Source organism: Haliotis rufescens, unplaced genomic scaffold (genome assembly GCF_023055435.1).
Source record: "Haliotis rufescens isolate VD_foot unplaced genomic scaffold, xgHalRufe1.0.p SCAF_9, whole genome shotgun sequence".
NCBI classification, from domain to species: domain Eukaryota; kingdom Metazoa; phylum Mollusca; class Gastropoda; order Lepetellida; family Haliotidae; genus Haliotis; species Haliotis rufescens.
The window spans coordinates 10101009-10119583 of record NW_025964383.1 but is presented as its reverse complement, the minus strand read 5'-3'; the positions used below and the strand labels follow the sequence as shown (position 1 = coordinate 10119583).

At 40.3% G+C, this 18575-nt stretch overlaps 2 protein-coding genes across 4 annotated transcripts in view; one reads left to right on the top strand and one right to left on the bottom strand.

Moving 5' to 3' along the window:
• Positions 1-745: 745 nt before the first annotated feature.
• LOC125377415 (NXPE family member 3-like) lies at positions 746-11024 on the top strand. Its single transcript, XM_048390577.1, has 5 exons — positions 746-965; positions 3970-4058; positions 6416-7117; positions 8033-8082; positions 8834-11024. The coding sequence occupies exons 1-5, from the start codon at positions 840-842 to the stop codon at positions 9631-9633; spliced, it is 1767 nt and encodes a 588-aa protein (XP_048246534.1). The 5' UTR covers positions 746-839; the 3' UTR covers positions 9634-11024.
• A 1737-nt stretch (positions 11025-12761) lies between these two features.
• The window catches only part of LOC124125931, a 91323-nt gene continuing 85509 nt past the window's right edge, over positions 12762-18575 (bottom strand). Inside the window, exons 1-5 of one of the 3 annotated variants that reach the window (XM_048390583.1) lie at positions 18042-18220; positions 16582-16767; positions 15397-15451; positions 14179-14271; positions 12762-13742 (exon numbers count right to left, since the gene is read on the bottom strand). In XM_048390583.1, coding sequence (XP_048246540.1) covers positions 13318-13742; positions 14179-14271; positions 15397-15451; positions 16582-16740 — 732 coding nt within the window. In that variant the 5' untranslated portion in view covers positions 16741-16767; positions 18042-18220 and the 3' untranslated portion in view covers positions 12762-13317. Of the gene's footprint in view, positions 13743-14178; positions 14272-15396; positions 15452-16581; positions 16768-18041; positions 18221-18575 lie in introns of those variants that run through there. The other 2 variants (XM_048390584.1, XM_048390582.1) reach the window with 2 other exon arrangements.

Here is an 18575-nt window from a genome sequence, read left to right as displayed (position 1 = left end):
TCAATATCGATAACTGTTTCTGGTTACCTCTGAACACCACATGTGTCAAACTAGAAAAACACCACACTTTACATCATCATATGTCAAACCGTTACATCAGACATTCATACTTTACTCCCAATCGTGTCAAATCAGTACACCAGTCCTGAAAGCTTTACACAAAAGTATGTTAAACCGGCACACCCTTGTGTCAAACCAGTGTATCGAACATTTACAACTTTACACCACTTCGTGTCAAACCTTTACACCAGACAGTCACACTTTACAGTCCCTTGTTTCAAACCAGTACACCAGACATTCACACTTTACAGCCCCTTGTTTCAAACCAGTACACCAGACAGTCACACTTTACAGCCCCTTGTTTCAAACCAGTACAACAGACAGTCACATTTTACACCCCCTTGTTTCAAACCAGTGCACCAGACAGTCACGCTTTTGTCGAATCGGTACAACATTTCAAATCTTTCCTATCTGCATGTAATCGTTTCCCAGTTGCGTCCTCGTACTATAACTATAACAGTACAGGGCAAAACTATATATGTTACATTACACCTGGGGAAGAGCAATCTCTAGTTCTTTATATATAAAAAGAAATGCACCCCATAATAACGCCACACAATTAGTTCAAGGTTATACATGTTCACACAAAGCGGGACTCTGGTGGTCACTTATAGCAACTGAAAAGAAGATTTAACGTGCGCTTTCCGACTTTAGCGTATTTCGCAACATTGCAGCGAGCTATATATACTGCATAGCCAAGCGGCTTAAGTGTCCACTGCGCCTTTCTCACAGATGAATAGAACTGACCAAGCGCGCAGCCCCGTCACAGTTTTTTGAGCATGTTAAAAACCAGTGTCGGGAGTGCGCGCTTGGTTGTGTTGTGTAGTCTTTTCAGATGCACGGAAATATCTCTACTCAACTCGAGGATGTCGACAGCGATAAGATGCTTCTCAACGATTACTACAGTAAGTTCATTATTGCAATAGTTGCACCACCTATTTTTCATACTTGATAATTATAAGTATGCAGCGTACCTAGTGTCACCGGGTGGTAAAACCAAGCTGGTCACGGTCTAGTGACGTATATATAATGCAGCGCTTCCCACTCTCGAATCTGTCCGGCATAGTTCGGTGTGTGTATGTTCTTTAGCGTTAGAGAACTTGTTGTTCACAAATTTTATTCTCATGCAGTTTAATCGCAAACTTTTATCAGAATGTAATTTGATATATGTAATCTCATATATGTATGCAGCTTCTTCATGTATTGAAAGTGTTCATTGACTGTGATATCCTCGCAGAGGCGGGGTTATTTAGTGCTATGTAGATATTTCTCATGTATTACATATAGAATACTAAACTCGTTCCCGTGTAAAACCAATTTTATGAAACGAGTGAATAGTTGTGGTATCTGACTCGCTTTCGCTCGTCAGATACCACAACTATTCACGAGTTTCATAAAATTGCTTTTACACGGGAGCGAGTTTCGTATTATATTTATTACTTGCCATTTATAACGTTTTTAGAATTATACTGTTGAGTATGAATAGGCTGACACCTACACGATCCACGGCATAGTCCAATTGAGTTTAACAGAATAATACTTCAAACACGTCAAAAGTTGAAACGTATGAATTTAATACCACACAACGGTCCACCTTTAGAATTCACAAAATTATCGTAGGGCTAAGGCTATCGCAACTCACATACTTTAACAGACTAACAACTGTCGTTGCGCTACAATACGATCGCCTTGTGGAACGGGCCTTGCACCTCAACGTTTACAATAACGCCACAATACCAGATGATGTAATCTGTGCAATTTTGTTGCAAGATCCATCGGCGAAACAATGACATGTGACGTCAGCCAAGCACCACTGTTGCTGGGGTCATCGAGAGCGCATAAGCTACTCTCAGTGATCTATCAACTCCACACACAATGTCGTTGAATAAGCCGAGGGATGAGCTTTCAATATTTGTTCTAGAAACGTGTTCCGAGAGTACATAAGCACGCGTTTTGGTATAACACAATGTGTAATACAGCTGTATGTTTATTAAACGGGTGATCTCTTCACGGACAAGTAATAATGTCCTTTTATATGTTCAGTCCTATATTTTGGTATCTACATCTTCCATATTGTTTTTGTAGTTAGTTTGCTTCACAGGTTTCATTATTTTAAGAAACACAGTCTGTTACCTGCAGCCGTGTATCGTTCTCCAAGCTGACAAGGGGAGATTATTTTCTCCGACGTCCGCGCTTATGGTGGATTTCCACTAGAATTCGCTAGACTGTTTACGTGTCGCCTTGTTCCTGTGTAGTCAGTTCGAAATGTGTTTCGCTTTGAAGTAATTACAGAGTTGTTTTGATTCTGGTACTGGCTTACTCTGGTGTTACTGACCTAAGCAGCGTTACATTTTTACCCCCTTTAAGTACTTTTTTTTATAATTGTGAGTCAAATTACTCTTTTGATCAAGTACCTGTTTTCTTGCCCAGTTCAAGCGACTTGAGTTTATAAGGCTATTTTGTTATTTAGGCGTTCTCGTCTCTCTCAATTGTCACTCATTTATCCCTATCTGGTCAAGCTGATGGTATTTATTCTTTCATTAGAGTGTTGCGTTAATTAACTCGCCGATGATAATAGGTCCCAGCCGCCGGCTTAATTGACTGTCTTGTCCATTGCCTTGTGAGAGTGTGGATTTAGAAGTCATACCTTTTATACAGTTGCTTAGTTCATCAGGTTGTATATTTGTCCTGGTTTAGTAATCAGTGATCATTGTCAGTGTCAAATGCGTTCTTGATTCTTTAGATTGCCTCACTTTAGTAACAATTAGCTGATAATAACACTGCGAACTTTAACCACCTTTTTTATCATCACTTTATTCTTATCTAATGACACCCTGCTCTCTTGAACACAGCTCCGTGACACTTATATTACTCACAGTCTAGGTCATTCGACTCGTTCCTTCATGTCCTTGTTATAATTCAAGTCAAACCAACATGTATACTAAAATTCCGTACTAGGTACTAGAATCTCCATTGTCAATAATGAGTTGAATCCCAACACGCAACATGGTTATCTGGAAATCCATTTGTCTAGGAACTCTCTGTCATCTGCCTCGGTTGATGGTTTGAGAAAATTTCAATAATGCTGTTTGCTTCGGAACGTAATAGGAAAGGAAAAGATATTCAAATTTTTCTGAAAACTCAAGTATAAATAAAAGCAACAAAACACTTTCCATATTCTAAAGAAATATCTGCTAATAGCAGACTATATATCATTAGTCATGTGCTTATGTATCGTTATCAAAAAGTGATGATACCAGGTGTTCTCGAAATGGTGAGCATACCCGGTATTTTGGCCCACTGGTGTCATCCGTCACAAACACATGCAAAAGCAAGTCATTTTTTTCATATGAAAATTGTTCCCATGAACTTTCTTGTTGGCATATATTGACTATTAGACAAGTTAAGATGTGCTTTCAACTGCTCCTTATCATAAAAATGATTTCATAGTTTTGAAATAAAATAAACATTGTTTCTGTCCTCAGTACATACCCTTGGCATTTGTTTATGATGTCGACTCGGTGTAACAGAGGGACTGTTTTTGAAATGTGTTCTTTTCAAGAACTTAAAATAATAGAACCTGTTAATTCTTAAGACAACCTGATCTATAGTTTTCTGTAGACAATGCATTTCCTGCTTTGTCAGATATCAGCAAAACCCATGTACTAACTGTGTCACTGATATACCCGATATTGTATTGTTGAGCTCCTGCAGATGCTTCTTCTTCAAAAATCCTTTTAATATACAAAATCAATAGTTGTCAAAGATGAATAACATAAACGATTCATGACAAAGATATATGGTTACAATACAAATGCCTCAATACCAAGATAAAGAGACCTTGTATTTCAACAAAAAGAAAAGTTATGGAAATGACATAAGCCTTACGTTTTCACTTTTTTTTTCCAGATGCGTTTCACATTTCCAAAAGTAATAGTTCTGGCGGTTGTCGTTCTGGTCGCATGGTTTTCGTTTGTAACGTTGGGCGGCCTTGAGAAGTAAGTACGTGGCCTGTGACACCCGGTGTCCGATCCATACAGTTCCAACTTAATTAAATACTAGTAGTTAACGAATCACTGGTTCGTTGTTCAGCATAGGGCGCCAGCTTACCAATCAATTGAGGAGACGTTATCGCAATAGATTCACTTTGTAATGACGGCATGAGGTTTAAGCACCTTCATTATGGATACGACATATACAGCTAATGAAATAAAGTACAATATGTAATTCTCTACTGAACCACTCCCAGAACGAAATGATGGAAGGAGGTGTGTGTGTTAAAATTACAGTGTTTTCATGAGATCCCGTGTGTATGTGTTTTTGAAGAATAGTTAAGGAGTATTGAAATACATAGATAATCTCACCCGAGTGTCTTTTGATATCAAATATATCAACACAAGTTGATAAAAGTGGAAGCCTCGGAGTTTTCCCACTTTTATCAACAAGTGTTGATATATTTGATATCAAAAGGGTGAGATTTTATTTATCATCCAAAATAATTCTTCCACTTTTTTCAGTTTGTAGACAGCAATAAGCAGTGTCTTAAGTGTAAAAAGTACTGCTAACAGCTTCAGAAGCAGAGCCATTAGTGATGTCATTTGATTGTGACGTCATGGTAACCAATGTCGTCACAATGGTCTGCAAAGCATTGTGATGCAGTTTTATTGCAGCGATATCTACAGTGTAGATATCACTTGATCTCACCCGGGGGCACGGGTGGCCCAGTCGTCTAATGCGCCGCGATTCGCTGTGCAGAGTTGCTTCCCTTGGGCACGCCAGAAACCTATGATTGTGGGTTCGAATCCCGGTTCGCCCCGATTATGTTTCTAGGTTTGTCAGCACCATACCCGTGCTCATCGGTTTCACCGAAGTGGTAAACGTCTGAGACCTGCATCACTTCGGGCTTTCCTCCCACATTAAGCTGACACGCCGCGATAATACTGTTAAAAGCGGCGTTAAACCCAACTCACTCACTCACTCACTTGATCTCACCCAAGCGATATCTCCTATGGGAGACAGTTTGGGATGATAAATCCTTTTTATCAGCATTTCAATGGGTAATTTCAACGTTATGGAATACTTGTGATTTCTTGTGAGTATCACGACATCATTTCTTCTACAATTAAATGTTCTAAGTATAAGGGGGCACAGACGGCCAAGTTGTCTAAGGCTCGGCAATTTGCTGTGCAGAGTTGCGTCGCTTTGGAAACACCAGACACCTATGAGTGTGGGTTCGAATGCTTCTTCGCCTCGATCATTTTGATAGGTTTGTCATCAGCATAATTGTACTCGTGGGTTGCACCTAAGTGGTAAACGTCTGAGAGCTGCATAACTTCGGGTTTTCCTCCCACATTAAGCTGACTTATTCATTCCAGCTCAGTCACTCATACACTCCAATCTTACGATTGGATAAGATATATATGACGTTTTAAAAACATTTGATCATTTGGTTTCAAACGTTTAACAAAACAAATTGTGAATTGTTAAGCATTGGAGCCTTAAATATCTGTCGATAATATTTTGTATTATATTTGTTTCTGTGAGAAGAGATATCTATAACCTTATGCAAATTAATCACAACAAACCAGTTTTTACAATTGTAGTGCTGTGTTGTTATTGTTGTTGTTAACGTTATTGTGAGACAGAGAATCCAGTGACTGACATCATGAGCGTCGATATAAGCAATTGGGATACGATGACATGCCAGCACCCTAGTCACATACCACGATTTCCTCTTCTGCTTAGTGGTCTCAGAGCACGGAAATAGTTAGATGTTGGTATTCTTAACAGAAATCTCCACTTGTAGACCCGTTCAAGTGCACCGACAGTCCCATTGCGGTCTAAAAAGTTAATCACAGCCAGAGACACAATAGCTTCACTTCTGTACAAACTATTATTGTAAATAAACATATTACGTAGGTTTGTATATTCTCCCTGTGCCAACACCTTGCAGAGTTGCGTCCATTGGACACGCAAGAGACCTGTGATCGTGGGTTCGAAACTCGACTGTCCATTATTCTGTTTCTTAGTCACCATAACAATTTTCATGGGCTTCACCAAGTATTGGCCGTCTACAACCAGCATCCCTTCGGGCTTTCCTCCCACATCAAGCTGTCACTCCGACATGTAACTGAAACTGTATTTTAAGTGGCGTTAACTCAAAAGTACACTGACACACAAGCACAAACGAACACACATACGCTGGATACCATCTCTCATTTGTAATCAACTTACATACACATTAGATATACCTTACGTCAATGATGTATTGATACTAACATCATAATTGAAGCAATATTCAATATAGAAAAGTAAAAAATCGAAAGAAATAAGTAAAAACTATGTATGTTTGTAGGTATCAGAGCGTCCCAGATCATGCTCGTTCAAGAACAGAAGACAAGAGGCAAACACCTCAAGTTGAACATCAACTCCCCTTGAAATATGTGAAGGCAGACACGGAAATTATAAATGATCCAAACTTGAAAGATTCAAATCGTCATGCATCGGGAAAGTTCTCGAAGTTATTCCTCATTGACAAACAACAAATCTACAGACTTAATGAAACCATCAATGTGAAGATAGTGTTAATGGATCGCAAAGAAAGACCTAAAACCCGAGGAGGAGATATGTTGGTTGTTTGGATGAAAGACACAGTGAAACAAGCTTCTTCCGCCGGAAGTGTTATTGACCATGACAACGGGACGTATACTGGCGTTCTGCCCACCATGTGGACCGGACAAGCTGTAATCTATGCAGCGATATTGTCATCGAGAGAAAGGATGGCTTTTATATACAACAAATTTAGAAGCGGATATATCGGAAAGCATATAAGTTGCCTGTTTGATGTACATAACTTAACAGAGACAACTGTGGGGTACATGGATAAACGGTTTCTTGACCAGAAACCAATCTGCAATTTGACTGCTGAAAATTGGGGTGTTCCGTTCTATTGTACCAAACCTAAACAACGTGGATTTGAGTGCCACCATTGGACTAGAGTTAACACAGTTCATTTTGTGCCTGTACAGACAGAGGCTGATACACGCTGGTATAGGTCGTAAGTAGCACTCTTCACGCTATGTTATGTAGTTGTCATGGTCAACAAGTCGTTTTCAGGTTTTCTTCTTGTTATGAGGCGACATGGGTGTCGCAGTGGTCAAAACGCTGCATTTGGTTGTACAGATTTGCGTTCATCACCTGCCCAGAGATGATTATTATCGTCGTTACGAATCCAATACTCTAATTGATTATGTTTCTTGATTTGTTAGCACTATCGGCTTTCGAGGATCTTTAACGTTTACCGCCAACGTAAACGCCTGCAACTCGGGCTTGGTGTTATGAGCTAGCCCTAGAAACATAATCATGGCGAACCACAATCATAACTCTTCACAACAAATTTCGACAGGGCCATCCGTGTAAGGATTAGGTTATGAATTAATATTTATTTACAACACACTTTGATTCACAAAACACTATGCAACTTTTGTGACTTTTGTCATTTTGATCATTGTGAAGACCATGTATTGTGAAGACCATGTATTGTGAAGATCCTATTGGTCCTCTCAGTAAAGGTCAATGTTAATATTATATGGATGTCAGTCAATTGATTGTCTGGTACAAACTCGATTATTTTTCAGACCGCCCTCATATAGCTGGAATATTGCTGAGTGCGGCGTTAAACTATAAAGAAACAAAACCTAATATGCAGGAGCTGGCGCAAAGATGACGCTGTGGAACAGTGTGATCGACCACAGGCTAAAACATTCGGAAGTGGGAATGGAAATATTGTGGAGAACTAATTGATGATATCCCCTGCTGTGATATTGCTGGAACATTTCGGCGAAAATTCACACTCACTCACTCACTCACTCACTCGGTGCCGTTCCATTCGTCGGATATTATTTCCTGTGCCATTAGCAGGTTATGTTTGTAGACAAATTCATTCTTGATATAAAGTGCTTTATCATTTCAGGTGTTCTTTTGAGAAATTGGTGGAGTGGGTCCCAATACGTATTTCCTCTGGTATGTATTTTAACAATGGTTTCGTACACACGCACGCACGCACGCACGCACGCACGCACGCACGCACGCACGCACGCACGCACGCACGCACGCACGCACACACACACACACATACACACACAAATACAATCAAGTAAACATTTATGTGGGGTGCTAGGGATTCGTGGCCCTCTTGCTGCAACATTCTTTCTACTAAATTGAAGTTGGTGTCAGCAGAAAAACAAAATATATGTCCAACCTTAAACCCCTACATGAATTGACCCAAATCAAACACAAAACCCAACTGACCAAAACCTAAACGCAAATTCCAAAGTAATTTACGTTATTTTGTTTTCATGATATTTATACTTCAGATGTACACGATAGCTCTTCTAATTAATTTATAGTTCTGGCATAACCTATATTTTAATATGAATAATACTCTACCATAATGCCAGTTTATTAGCTGATATTAATCATTGTGAATGAACTAATATTAATCATCAAATGCATTTTGGTTATAATTATAATAGAAATGGGTTTGAATTTAAGTAATGGGGGAATAGGAATAAAACAGTATAATCAGCTTCGCATTTTAATTGTGAGAAAAGAAAATTAAGATTCAAAGTAGGGGTGGCATTTTTGGTAGAGACTGGATATTTGATCGGTCACTGCTCTCAAGATCGAGTCACACGTTTTTCTCTGTGAAAAGAGAAGACGAACTGTAGAGATTAAGTACATGTATGAAAACAACAGTAATTCAACATTTCAGTGAAAGCTGCGATAGTGTCTTCCTCAGCTCCATGTGGAAGGAAGCAATTCCGTGACACCTGGACGACACCATCACCTGTTGGATTCTTCTACAACTCCACATGGCGACAACGGGGATGTTTTAACACCATAACTACGAATGACTATAGCCAATGCCTGGCCAACAGATCACTCAGGATGTATGGTGACTCGACCGTCAGACAATGGTTTACAGTCTTATACAAAAGGTTGAATCTTACCATGAGAACTGGACCGTGGTTAATTGGGCCTATACCAACAACACAGAAGCGTTACTACTACACTGAGGCCTATGAGAAACAACATAACGTTACTGTTGTTTGGATTCCTCATGGTCTGCCAATGTCATTTCAAAATGCAAACAGAACTGCAAGTCGACCCGTGTTCGTCCATTTAGATGAGACACCTGCAGGTTCACGAGACATTATCCTTATTAATCTTTACGCTCATTTTAATCTATTTCCGGTACACATGTTTAGATCTCAAATGAAACGTACACGGATTTCAATACAAAAATTATTGAAAAGATCACCTGATATTAAAATAGCCATAAAAGGACCCCACAATTATATACATCCCATAACCAACTATACTCTAGATGGGCTATGGGGACCTATTTATGAAAACATCATCAAACAGGAGTTCGTTGGTCTCTATGATCAGGTGGTATATCTCGACATTTGGGACATGACTATTGCTGTTGAAAATACTGATGTTCATCCCACTGAAGATGTTGTGAGTACGATGATTCACACATTTCTTGGATATTTCTGTGCGAAATGAATATAGTTTATTTTGGTTTTAGATGTTGAGAGTATTTAATGAACAAACATCATTTCTAGATTGATCCTATCCTTAAATTTCGACTATACCATGGGCAGAAATAATGAATAGATAGAATGTTCCATTTCATAGGTTAGTAAACTGAAAAAAAATGATTGAGATTTTGTTGCGTATATCAACTTTCACGTGACAGTATGGTCTTGTTGAGTGACATCCGATGCTCTTTGAGTCTGGGGTTAAGGGGTCTGAGGGTTCTCAAGTGTATTGGTGGCTACAGATGCATAAGATCTTGTATATACACCCTCTGGCATTGGGACTTGCGCAACTTGTGCCTCTTCCATTAGTCCGTAGATGTGTCTAGATGGTCTTGCCGCTAGGAAAGGGGGAATTTATATTGGCTTTGTTCTTGATGAGGCGTAAACGCGACAGGGCTTTGGTGGGGTATGATTGGCGATGGGGTAGGCCATGTTCTTGGTTCAGAGTTCTTGAGGATTTTGTTGGTGGTTTTGGAGATTAGATGGGCAGGGTAACTGTAGAGGGAAGTAAAGGTTTTCGTCACATGGTTCAGATCAGATGTTTCAGGTGAAGGCATTAGGATGGCAAATGAATTTGGCACGTCGGGTGAGGGTGCCGATGATGGCGTGATGCCCACACCATCACAATTCAGCCACTGAATCTGTCGACCTGTAAAACGCTGTTCGGTGCTAAACGTTCATTTCGACGTCTTCCATCTCGGGGTTGTTCGAGAAATCGTGATGCCACACTGAACCAGAGTCGCCGCCAGTTTCTCAGAGTCCATGCCCATACGGGGCTGCTCCATTGCATACGTTGTCGTCGATGGAAACGTCTCCTGAATGACAGGGACACATACCGGTTTTCATGGTCTTATTCCCACCAATCGCATACGATTCCTGATTGTTTAGTCCGATACGTTTATACCGATGGCAGTTGCATGGCGATGGCGTAGGTGAAATAACCTTTTTGGTGCAGGGTGGTGCCTCTTGGTCTATCACTTCTAAGAACACCTTGGGTTAAACTGAGGCGGGCATTCGGATCCCATAAACGAGATTGGTGTACGTTGAATTGGCGTGTAGCTGCCGACTGGGACTCTCCAGCTTCAAGGCGTAATGTGGCGATGTTGTGATTTGCAGCAGTCAGTCTCGGCATTTTCCCGGTTCCAAACGTCGACAAACGTATGACAAAATGTTGATTGACGTTTGACTTTTTATAATCATTCTCACGACACATGATTGTCAAAACTATTACTTTCCTTTCCATGACATGCTCGTATAAAGCTACAGACGTTTAAAACGGATGCATATGTGCACTACACCAGTTAACGACTGTATTTGTAGTTAGTGTTTCATGAATAAACAAAATCAGCATTCTCATTATCTCCAATGCGTTTCTGTTTTTGAAGAGTGTATGTCAGTTTCACGTAAAAGACACAGAATTATTCAGTTTTGTCTTTCAGTTTCTACCTTGGGAGTGCTGTCAGCTGCTTCTGCTTTTGGGGAATTTAATTAGAATAGCTGAAAAAAAAATACCATAGCAATTGCGCCAATTGACATGGGCTAAAGATATAATTCCCTATGATGTAAATAACCATCAATATTGTTGAACATATTCACATACAAAAGATATTTCAAATATATTAATCTCCTTCTTATTTGAAGAATATCTCTTGAATGAAAAGTTGATTGCATATGTTAAACAAATACTTTCTAGATATGCATTTTACCTGTACTCGGAAAAGGAACTCGCTGATTTAGCCAAAGTGTGTTTTTATTACAGCTTTAAGGCCAGAATGGGCATACATGTTCATGTAATTGCTGTTGAATGCCTAGTTATTTTAAACAAATATCACTTTACTATAGAAGTCTATGGGAAAACAGTTGACTGTGTGTAACCTATATAAATGTTTGTTGGGTACCCTCACAGAGTTAGCTCCCTTTGACCGTCCGTGCCAGTTTTTGCTGTGGCCCATGCTCTGCTCTACAAGTACGCCGTTGTTTCCACCACAACATAACAAGGGCGGTATCTAAAACGGATGGTTATGGCATTTTCGTTCGAAATGCGCTACGTGCATCACGTCTGGACATGGGACAAGTTATCACTCGAGGGTTTGGGGGGATGGTAAATGTCCTATATTAGGAATAAACATTGTATTTAGCGATCCTTGGCTTTATGCTGCCAAGAAACCTACCCATTATATGACAAATACTTACGTTTCCATGTTTGTGTTAATTCGTAATACATATATAATGTGAGGTGATTTGCTTGTTCCTCCAATTACCCACTTGAAAACAGTTACCACTTCCTCTTGAATGTTCAAATTATGCTGCCAAACACACTTTGTCTAGCCTGTTTCCACCCTAGCCGAATGGCGTTTTATTTTGGCTTGACTAACGGGTCTATGCACAATCCAATCAAAATCGCGTAACGAAGTCGGCATCCGATAAGTAAACTGCCGTGCAGATTTCGGTCGATTGCAGGATCTGCAAAGCATGTGTACCAACAACACGGCGTCAACAGATATCTTTCAAATCTTTTCACGTTTTTAAGTGCTTACGAGATATGATGTACTTTGCGAAGTAAGACCTGTTTTATTACATTATAAATTCTGATCATCGATCAGATCGCCGCCATTTTTTGTTTGAAGCAGATGCTTCATATCATATGAGAGGTGTCATCTGATTGGTCAACAGGAGGGGCATATAAGGGACATAATTCGTTATAGCCACTGGTGGTGCTACGATCGAACCCATAAATTCCAGCCTAGTTCAGCAGGGGTGGAAACTGGACTTTTAAAGTCAGTTAATCCCCATTGCCTCGGGAAGATTGCCAAACAATGTGACGTACAGTATCACCTTTTTTCACATATGGAAATGAAAGGTATTTTGTCCATCACACTGATGTAAACAGATTGCATATGGGTGTTCTGAAACTATTACATCTTTGAATAGAAGTCCGACCCAAAGGTTGGTTTGTTGTTTAACGCCGCACTCAGCAATATTCCAGCTATATGACGGCGGTCTGCAAATAATCGAGTCTGGACCAGACAATCCAGTGACTATTATCATGAGCATCGATCCAATCAATTGTGATTGATGACATGCATCCACCAAGTCAGCGAGCCTGACCACCCGATCCCGTTAGTCGCCTTGTATGACAAGCACAGTCACCTCTTACGGCAAGCATGGGTTGCTGAAGACCTATTCTACCCCGGAATCTTCACGGGTCCCGACCAAAAGGGTAGCCCTAGGAGAGTTGGGACGATCTCTACTTCAAGCAAATCAGTATGTAAAATATTGGATTAGATTATATTATCAATGAGATAACGTTATATCCAAACAGATTTATCTACATCAGCCGACTTTGGCAAATAAGGATATAATTGTTGGGCAGTTAATGTGAAGAATATCTTATTCAAATACGGCTTCTTGTCAGTATGACTTTATCAGGATGTTTGTAATGTTAGCTATTTCTTGTCTTTATCTAACCCAAGATGTTGTGACATAGACCATCAGATATGGTCGGAGAATTTGAAACAAAACTCAAATTTAGGACTGTAAAGGTCGCTGAAGTGTTTTATTTGAAATGTATCTATCACAAGTAATAGCTTTGGATACTTTGGTCTGTTCGAACAGGGGTCCCTAAAGATGCATGGACTCTTTTGTCAAGTCAGGCCTTGTATACTCCAAAATAATGCCAGTCCCTGTCATGTCTCAGTGGATTCATCCCTGATACTTTCACCATCAGCTGATCACCAGCGACCAGCTGCACCAATCCATGAACATCACTGGAGTACTCCAGACTTGCTCCATCAATGATGCTAATTTTGTTCTCGCTGATGACATTCATCAATACGGTTTCTGCCTCTTGCTTCAGTGCACTGTACCGTGTTATATTATGATGAAAATCAGACTCAGGATCGTCATGATTATTTTTTTCTGTGTAAAACTTGATGTGGCTATATACGGCATATACTCCAGTGGCGGGCACAGTGATGCTGCCATTCTTATACTTCATCCCGTTGTAGAAAAGTTGTCTTCCAGGTCCGACAAAAGGTACCCAGTTTCTAATCGCAGTTTCCTCAGATGTGTCTACTGAAATGTAATATCGAAGTCACGTTTTTAGTACACATTTAGTTCCCTCTTAATAAGGTGTCATTTTTCTGGAGTGAGTGAGTATGGCTTTACGCCGCTTTTAGCAATATTCCAGCAATATAACGGCGGGGAACACCAGAAATGGGCTTCACACATTGTACCCATGTCGAGGATCGAACCCGGGTGTTCGGCGTGACGGGCGAACGCTTTAAAACACTAGGCTACCCGACCGCCCAACCAAAGCTTATGAATACAAGTATACAAATACAATTTGGTTGTAAATTATTCCCAAAGGTGGCTTCACAAAGAGTATCAATCTGAAGAAACGAACTTGGTGATGAAGTATTCATTAATAATCTACAATGCAATGATAAAAGTATTACTTCATTGTAAGACAACATGTGCATGCTGTGATATGACATGGGTCCATGTATACCTTCTGTATAGCCGGTGAAGTCAAGTCCAGGGAAATATGCGATGGGTTTCAGCAGATTCAGAAAGGCTGGAGATGAACTCGGTTGTCCCTTGTCTGCAACAGGTTGACATATTTATACATAATTAAACATATATGTGTATATGTGTGTATGTGAGTGCGTCTTCAAATGAGACGAAGATATGGAGTCAATGCGAAAAGGAATGCGTTATTTAAATTAGCGTGAAATCCCGATAGTTCGGAAACTACTCGTTCTGGTGATGACTGTTGATTGACTGGGAACGACACTCCATGTATTAAGAGGGGTTCACTGTACACATATACACGAGAAGGGTGCAGACAAAAACAGAAATATAATCAAGGCGAACAAGGAATCGATCTAGGATCAAGGGTTCCTGGAACGCCTTATTGACGCAACAGCACACAGGTAAATGTGACCCATTGGCGACGGTTAGTTCGTATCACTTTCAAAACGAACAAATTGAAAAGAAATAAAACTTCAGATTATTTTTCACAGTAAATATATTGATGAAAGAATTTGCCAAAAATATGACAGCACGAAAAAGAGAGAAACAAATGTTATCCTGTACATTAAAAGCAATTTATGTACAAAATTGTAAATGATTACAAATGACTCAAATCCAAGAAAGCGATTTCGTTTTATGCTTTACTGGCGCCCAGGGAGGGAACTCCTATCCGCCATCGTCCATACCGTTTGCTTTACAATATGGCGTGCCCGTGTTTATGTACGTACAATGTACATTTAAAAGAGGCGAATCCGCTTGAAAAATGTCCAGTTTCGTTAAAGATACGCTAAAAAACTGTGTGGGTGTATCCGGGGGCGTTATTTTTCTTGTATCATCAGTATCTCTAACAGTGACAAAAGTTGAATTAACCCCCACCAATGTTTTCTGTATTTTTGTTAAACATAAAGGTTAATTAATTTATCGTAACTGAAAATTGTTCACGATTTTTATATATTTTATTTTTGAAAACGGCCTATTGTATTAATCAGAAAACGGTCCAAAAATACAAATATAGTTTTTTTAATTTTGTGTTTCCCTATCAAACTGTTTCAGGGGTGCTCCAATCCACAAGCAAATACAAAAGTGTGGTCCATCTGTGTCCGCCGTAATTAGCATGATGTATACTGTGTGTTTTCCTCTATGGTTATTTCAATCATGGCGTCTGTGGCAGCTGTGTGTGTCGGTATATGCTCACCTGTTCCTGCAGTGGCGAACTTGTCCCAGGCTTTCTGCGAATGTTCAGCGTAGATCTATAGTAGAGAATTGATCGAGATAAAGCGCCCCGGTAAGTTAGGCATTTTATTGATGCATAGCTTTTATATAATCTTATATTAATCTTATTCAATCAAGATGTTGCTTAAAAACTTTCGACCAGCTTTTTATTGGTGCATTGTCAAACGGATTTTAAGCATATCTCGCATTCAAATTCGGGTTGGTGAATTCGTTTGAAGTAATGAGGGATTATGTTCCATTATCCAGTGCCCATATCAGTCTTGATAGAGCAATCATGCTTATTACCATGACCCGTGGGGTGAGGTGAGGTGAAATGGGGTTTAACGTCACGTCCAAGATTATTGCACTTATATAGCGACGTGCATGTACGTGTGAGTGTTTGTGTGGCTGCTTGTACTAGTCCGGACTGAGATACCATGCCGCAGTTTAACATGAATATCCCACTCAGACACAGTATACTGACTCCGAGCCGACCAGTCCTTGTTTTGAGCCCCTTAATGCCGAGCAGCAGACAGGGTAACAACAAATACCATCTTTTAACGTCTTTTGGGTATGACGCGGCCGGGGAACGAACCACTAGACCACAGAGGCGGTCTCCATGACCCGTGAAGATCCGGGGTAGAAGGGTCTTCAGCAATCCATGCTTGCCCTAAAAGGCGACTATGCTTGTCGTAAGAGGCGACTAACGGGATCGGGTGATCAGGCTCACTGATTTGGTTGATGTATGTCATCGATCCCAATTGCGTGGATCGATGCTCGTGTTGTCAATCAGTGGATTGTCTGCTCCAGAATATTGCTGAGTGCGGCGTTAAACAACAAACCAAAGCTTATAACCATGTATTAAAAGAGGCCACTTCTTCAGTGCAGTCATGTCAATCTTGGACTGCAATAGAGATATACACCATATGTTTGAAACAGAATAGAGACAACGTGGGTTTTGATGAACGCTTGCCTTTTTAAACATTATTTCACTCATATCACGGAGTCGTCTTAATGATTGACGATTTTGTTCACATTGATGAGTGACGAGTACCATGTATCTGGCCATGGATCCTTATCGAGGAGAACTTAGGAATCAGAGGATACTCGCATAGTAAGGGTGCGTAACTCTGCGAGTTGGGGTGATAATCTGTAATGTAACTCTTACCCGCTCAAATCGTTGCTTAAATATTTCCGACTGGCTGATATGCGTATCCGTCCTATGATCGTGGCCCTCTCTTGACGCAACAAGGCAGATAACTCCGATCCCCACGACTATGTTGAGTAGAAGTACAGTGGCAGCAACAACTTTAGGGAGTATGTCCATGATGAATGACGGAGTGGTGAGCCTTGCCTGAAGCAAACACGGGGGTAATGATACACAAGGTTACCTTGTGACGGAGTGAGTTAAATGTGAGTGAGTGAATGAGTGAGCCTAGCCTGAAGCACACACGGGGGTAATGATACACAAGGTTACCTTGTGACAGAGTGAGTTAAAAGTGAGTGAGTGAATGAGTGAGCCTAGCCTGAAGCACACACGGGGGTAATGATACACAAGGTTACCTTGTGACAGAGTGCGATAAAAAGTGAGTGAGTGAGTGAGTGAGCCGAGCCTGAAGCACACACGGGGGTAATGATACACAAGGTTACCTTGTGACGGAGAGAGTTAAAAGTGAGTGAGTGAATGAGTGAGCCTAGCCTGAAGCAAACACGGGGGTAATGATACACAAAGTTACCTTGTGACAGAGTGAGTTAAAAAGTGAGTGAGTGAATGAGTGAGGTAATATTATTTTATGCCTCAGTCAACAGTTCAGTTATATCGCGGTAGTCACTCTTTATAATCAGCATGGTAACAATCATGCTTCTTGAAGTACTTTAAAAAGTAAATATCAGCTTTATTGAATACATGATGAAAACGAAATATATGGCTTTCCTTATATGACATGGGTCTTCATATGCGACGCCATATGTTGAATCAGAATGAGTGATTTGAATTTTACCCCGCTTTAAGCAATATTACAGCAACATCACGGCGGAGGACACCAGAAATGAAAATTATACTCGTCACTCATTTCTTAAGAATCGTTATCCATAAGGGGACGCCGGGTTAGCCTAGTGGTTCGATTCCCGACATGGGAAGACCCGGGTTCGATTCCCGACATGGGTACAGTGTGTGAAGGCCATTTTTGGTTTCCCCTGCCGTGATATTGCTGAATATTGATAAAAGCGGCGTAAAACCATACTCACTCACGTTATCCATTAAAATGATAAAATAGTTAGAAACAGAGGCACACAACTGATGTTTTTTTTCGATTGTGCAGGTACATACAAAGATATATTTACGACTTGGTAATTTCAGTTCTTTAATAAGCGAAAACAGAATGCATGGGAAAAACCAAGTTTCACTCATGGCCTCAAGTCCTCACAGAGTTATCTCCCTTACACCGATTCTGCCAGCTATCCCACTGCGCAATATGTAGTTTTCTTGGGTCATATATGCTGTCGCAAGGGATACAAACTACAAAACAGTATCAATTTCGTGTTGTTTAATATAAACCCGATTCCGGTTCTTTGCTTTTCAATTTTACAGCAAATAAAGGACTATTGTTAACAAAGACTTATACTTACAAAATAGAGCCTGAGGACAAAAAAGGCAAACCGGCAGCCGGGGCTCCAGTAAACTCACATAAGATACCAGCGAACGTAGTCTGTAGTAGATCTCTTTTATGTACTTTTATACCAGTAAGATTTTCACAGTGAACACACCATGAAGGATTTAGATTCATCAGGAAGAGTGTTGGGCAAACAGGCTCGATTGTGAAAGTAGGAAAACAGCGGTTGGCTAAAGTGAGTCTATGCGGGAAGTGGGGCTATGTAATCGGCTCAACATAAGAAATCGGACTTTCCTGAAAAAAAGTGACACATCATGATAAATTGTAAACCTAGCCCTATATTTTGAAGGAAGTCTTTCGCTTATGGGACTACTAATTTATTGTAGGGGAGAGGGGGCTGGTGAGATTGAGCCTGAGAGGAGGTCATACAAAATGAGACAGTGCTATTTATTTCAAATAAGAAAACGTATACATTTGAACATTACGTGAGGACTGGTCATTTATTACAGGGGGCGGGCATGGGAAGATGCTACATGTATTTGGGAGCCAT

Bases quoted from the DNA above. Each gene is read 5' to 3' on its own strand.
- LOC125377415 (XM_048390577.1), top strand. From the start codon at position 840: ATGTTAAAAACCAGTGTCGGGAGTGCGCGCTTGGTTGTGTTGTGTAGT. The intron at 7,118-8,032 runs GTAAGTAGCACT...TTATCATTTCAG, and splicing joins GATACACGCTGGTATAGGTC to GTGTTCTTTTGAGAAATTGG. The intron at 8,083-8,833 runs GTATGTATTTTA...TCAACATTTCAG, and splicing joins CCCAATACGTATTTCCTCTG to TGAAAGCTGCGATAGTGTCT.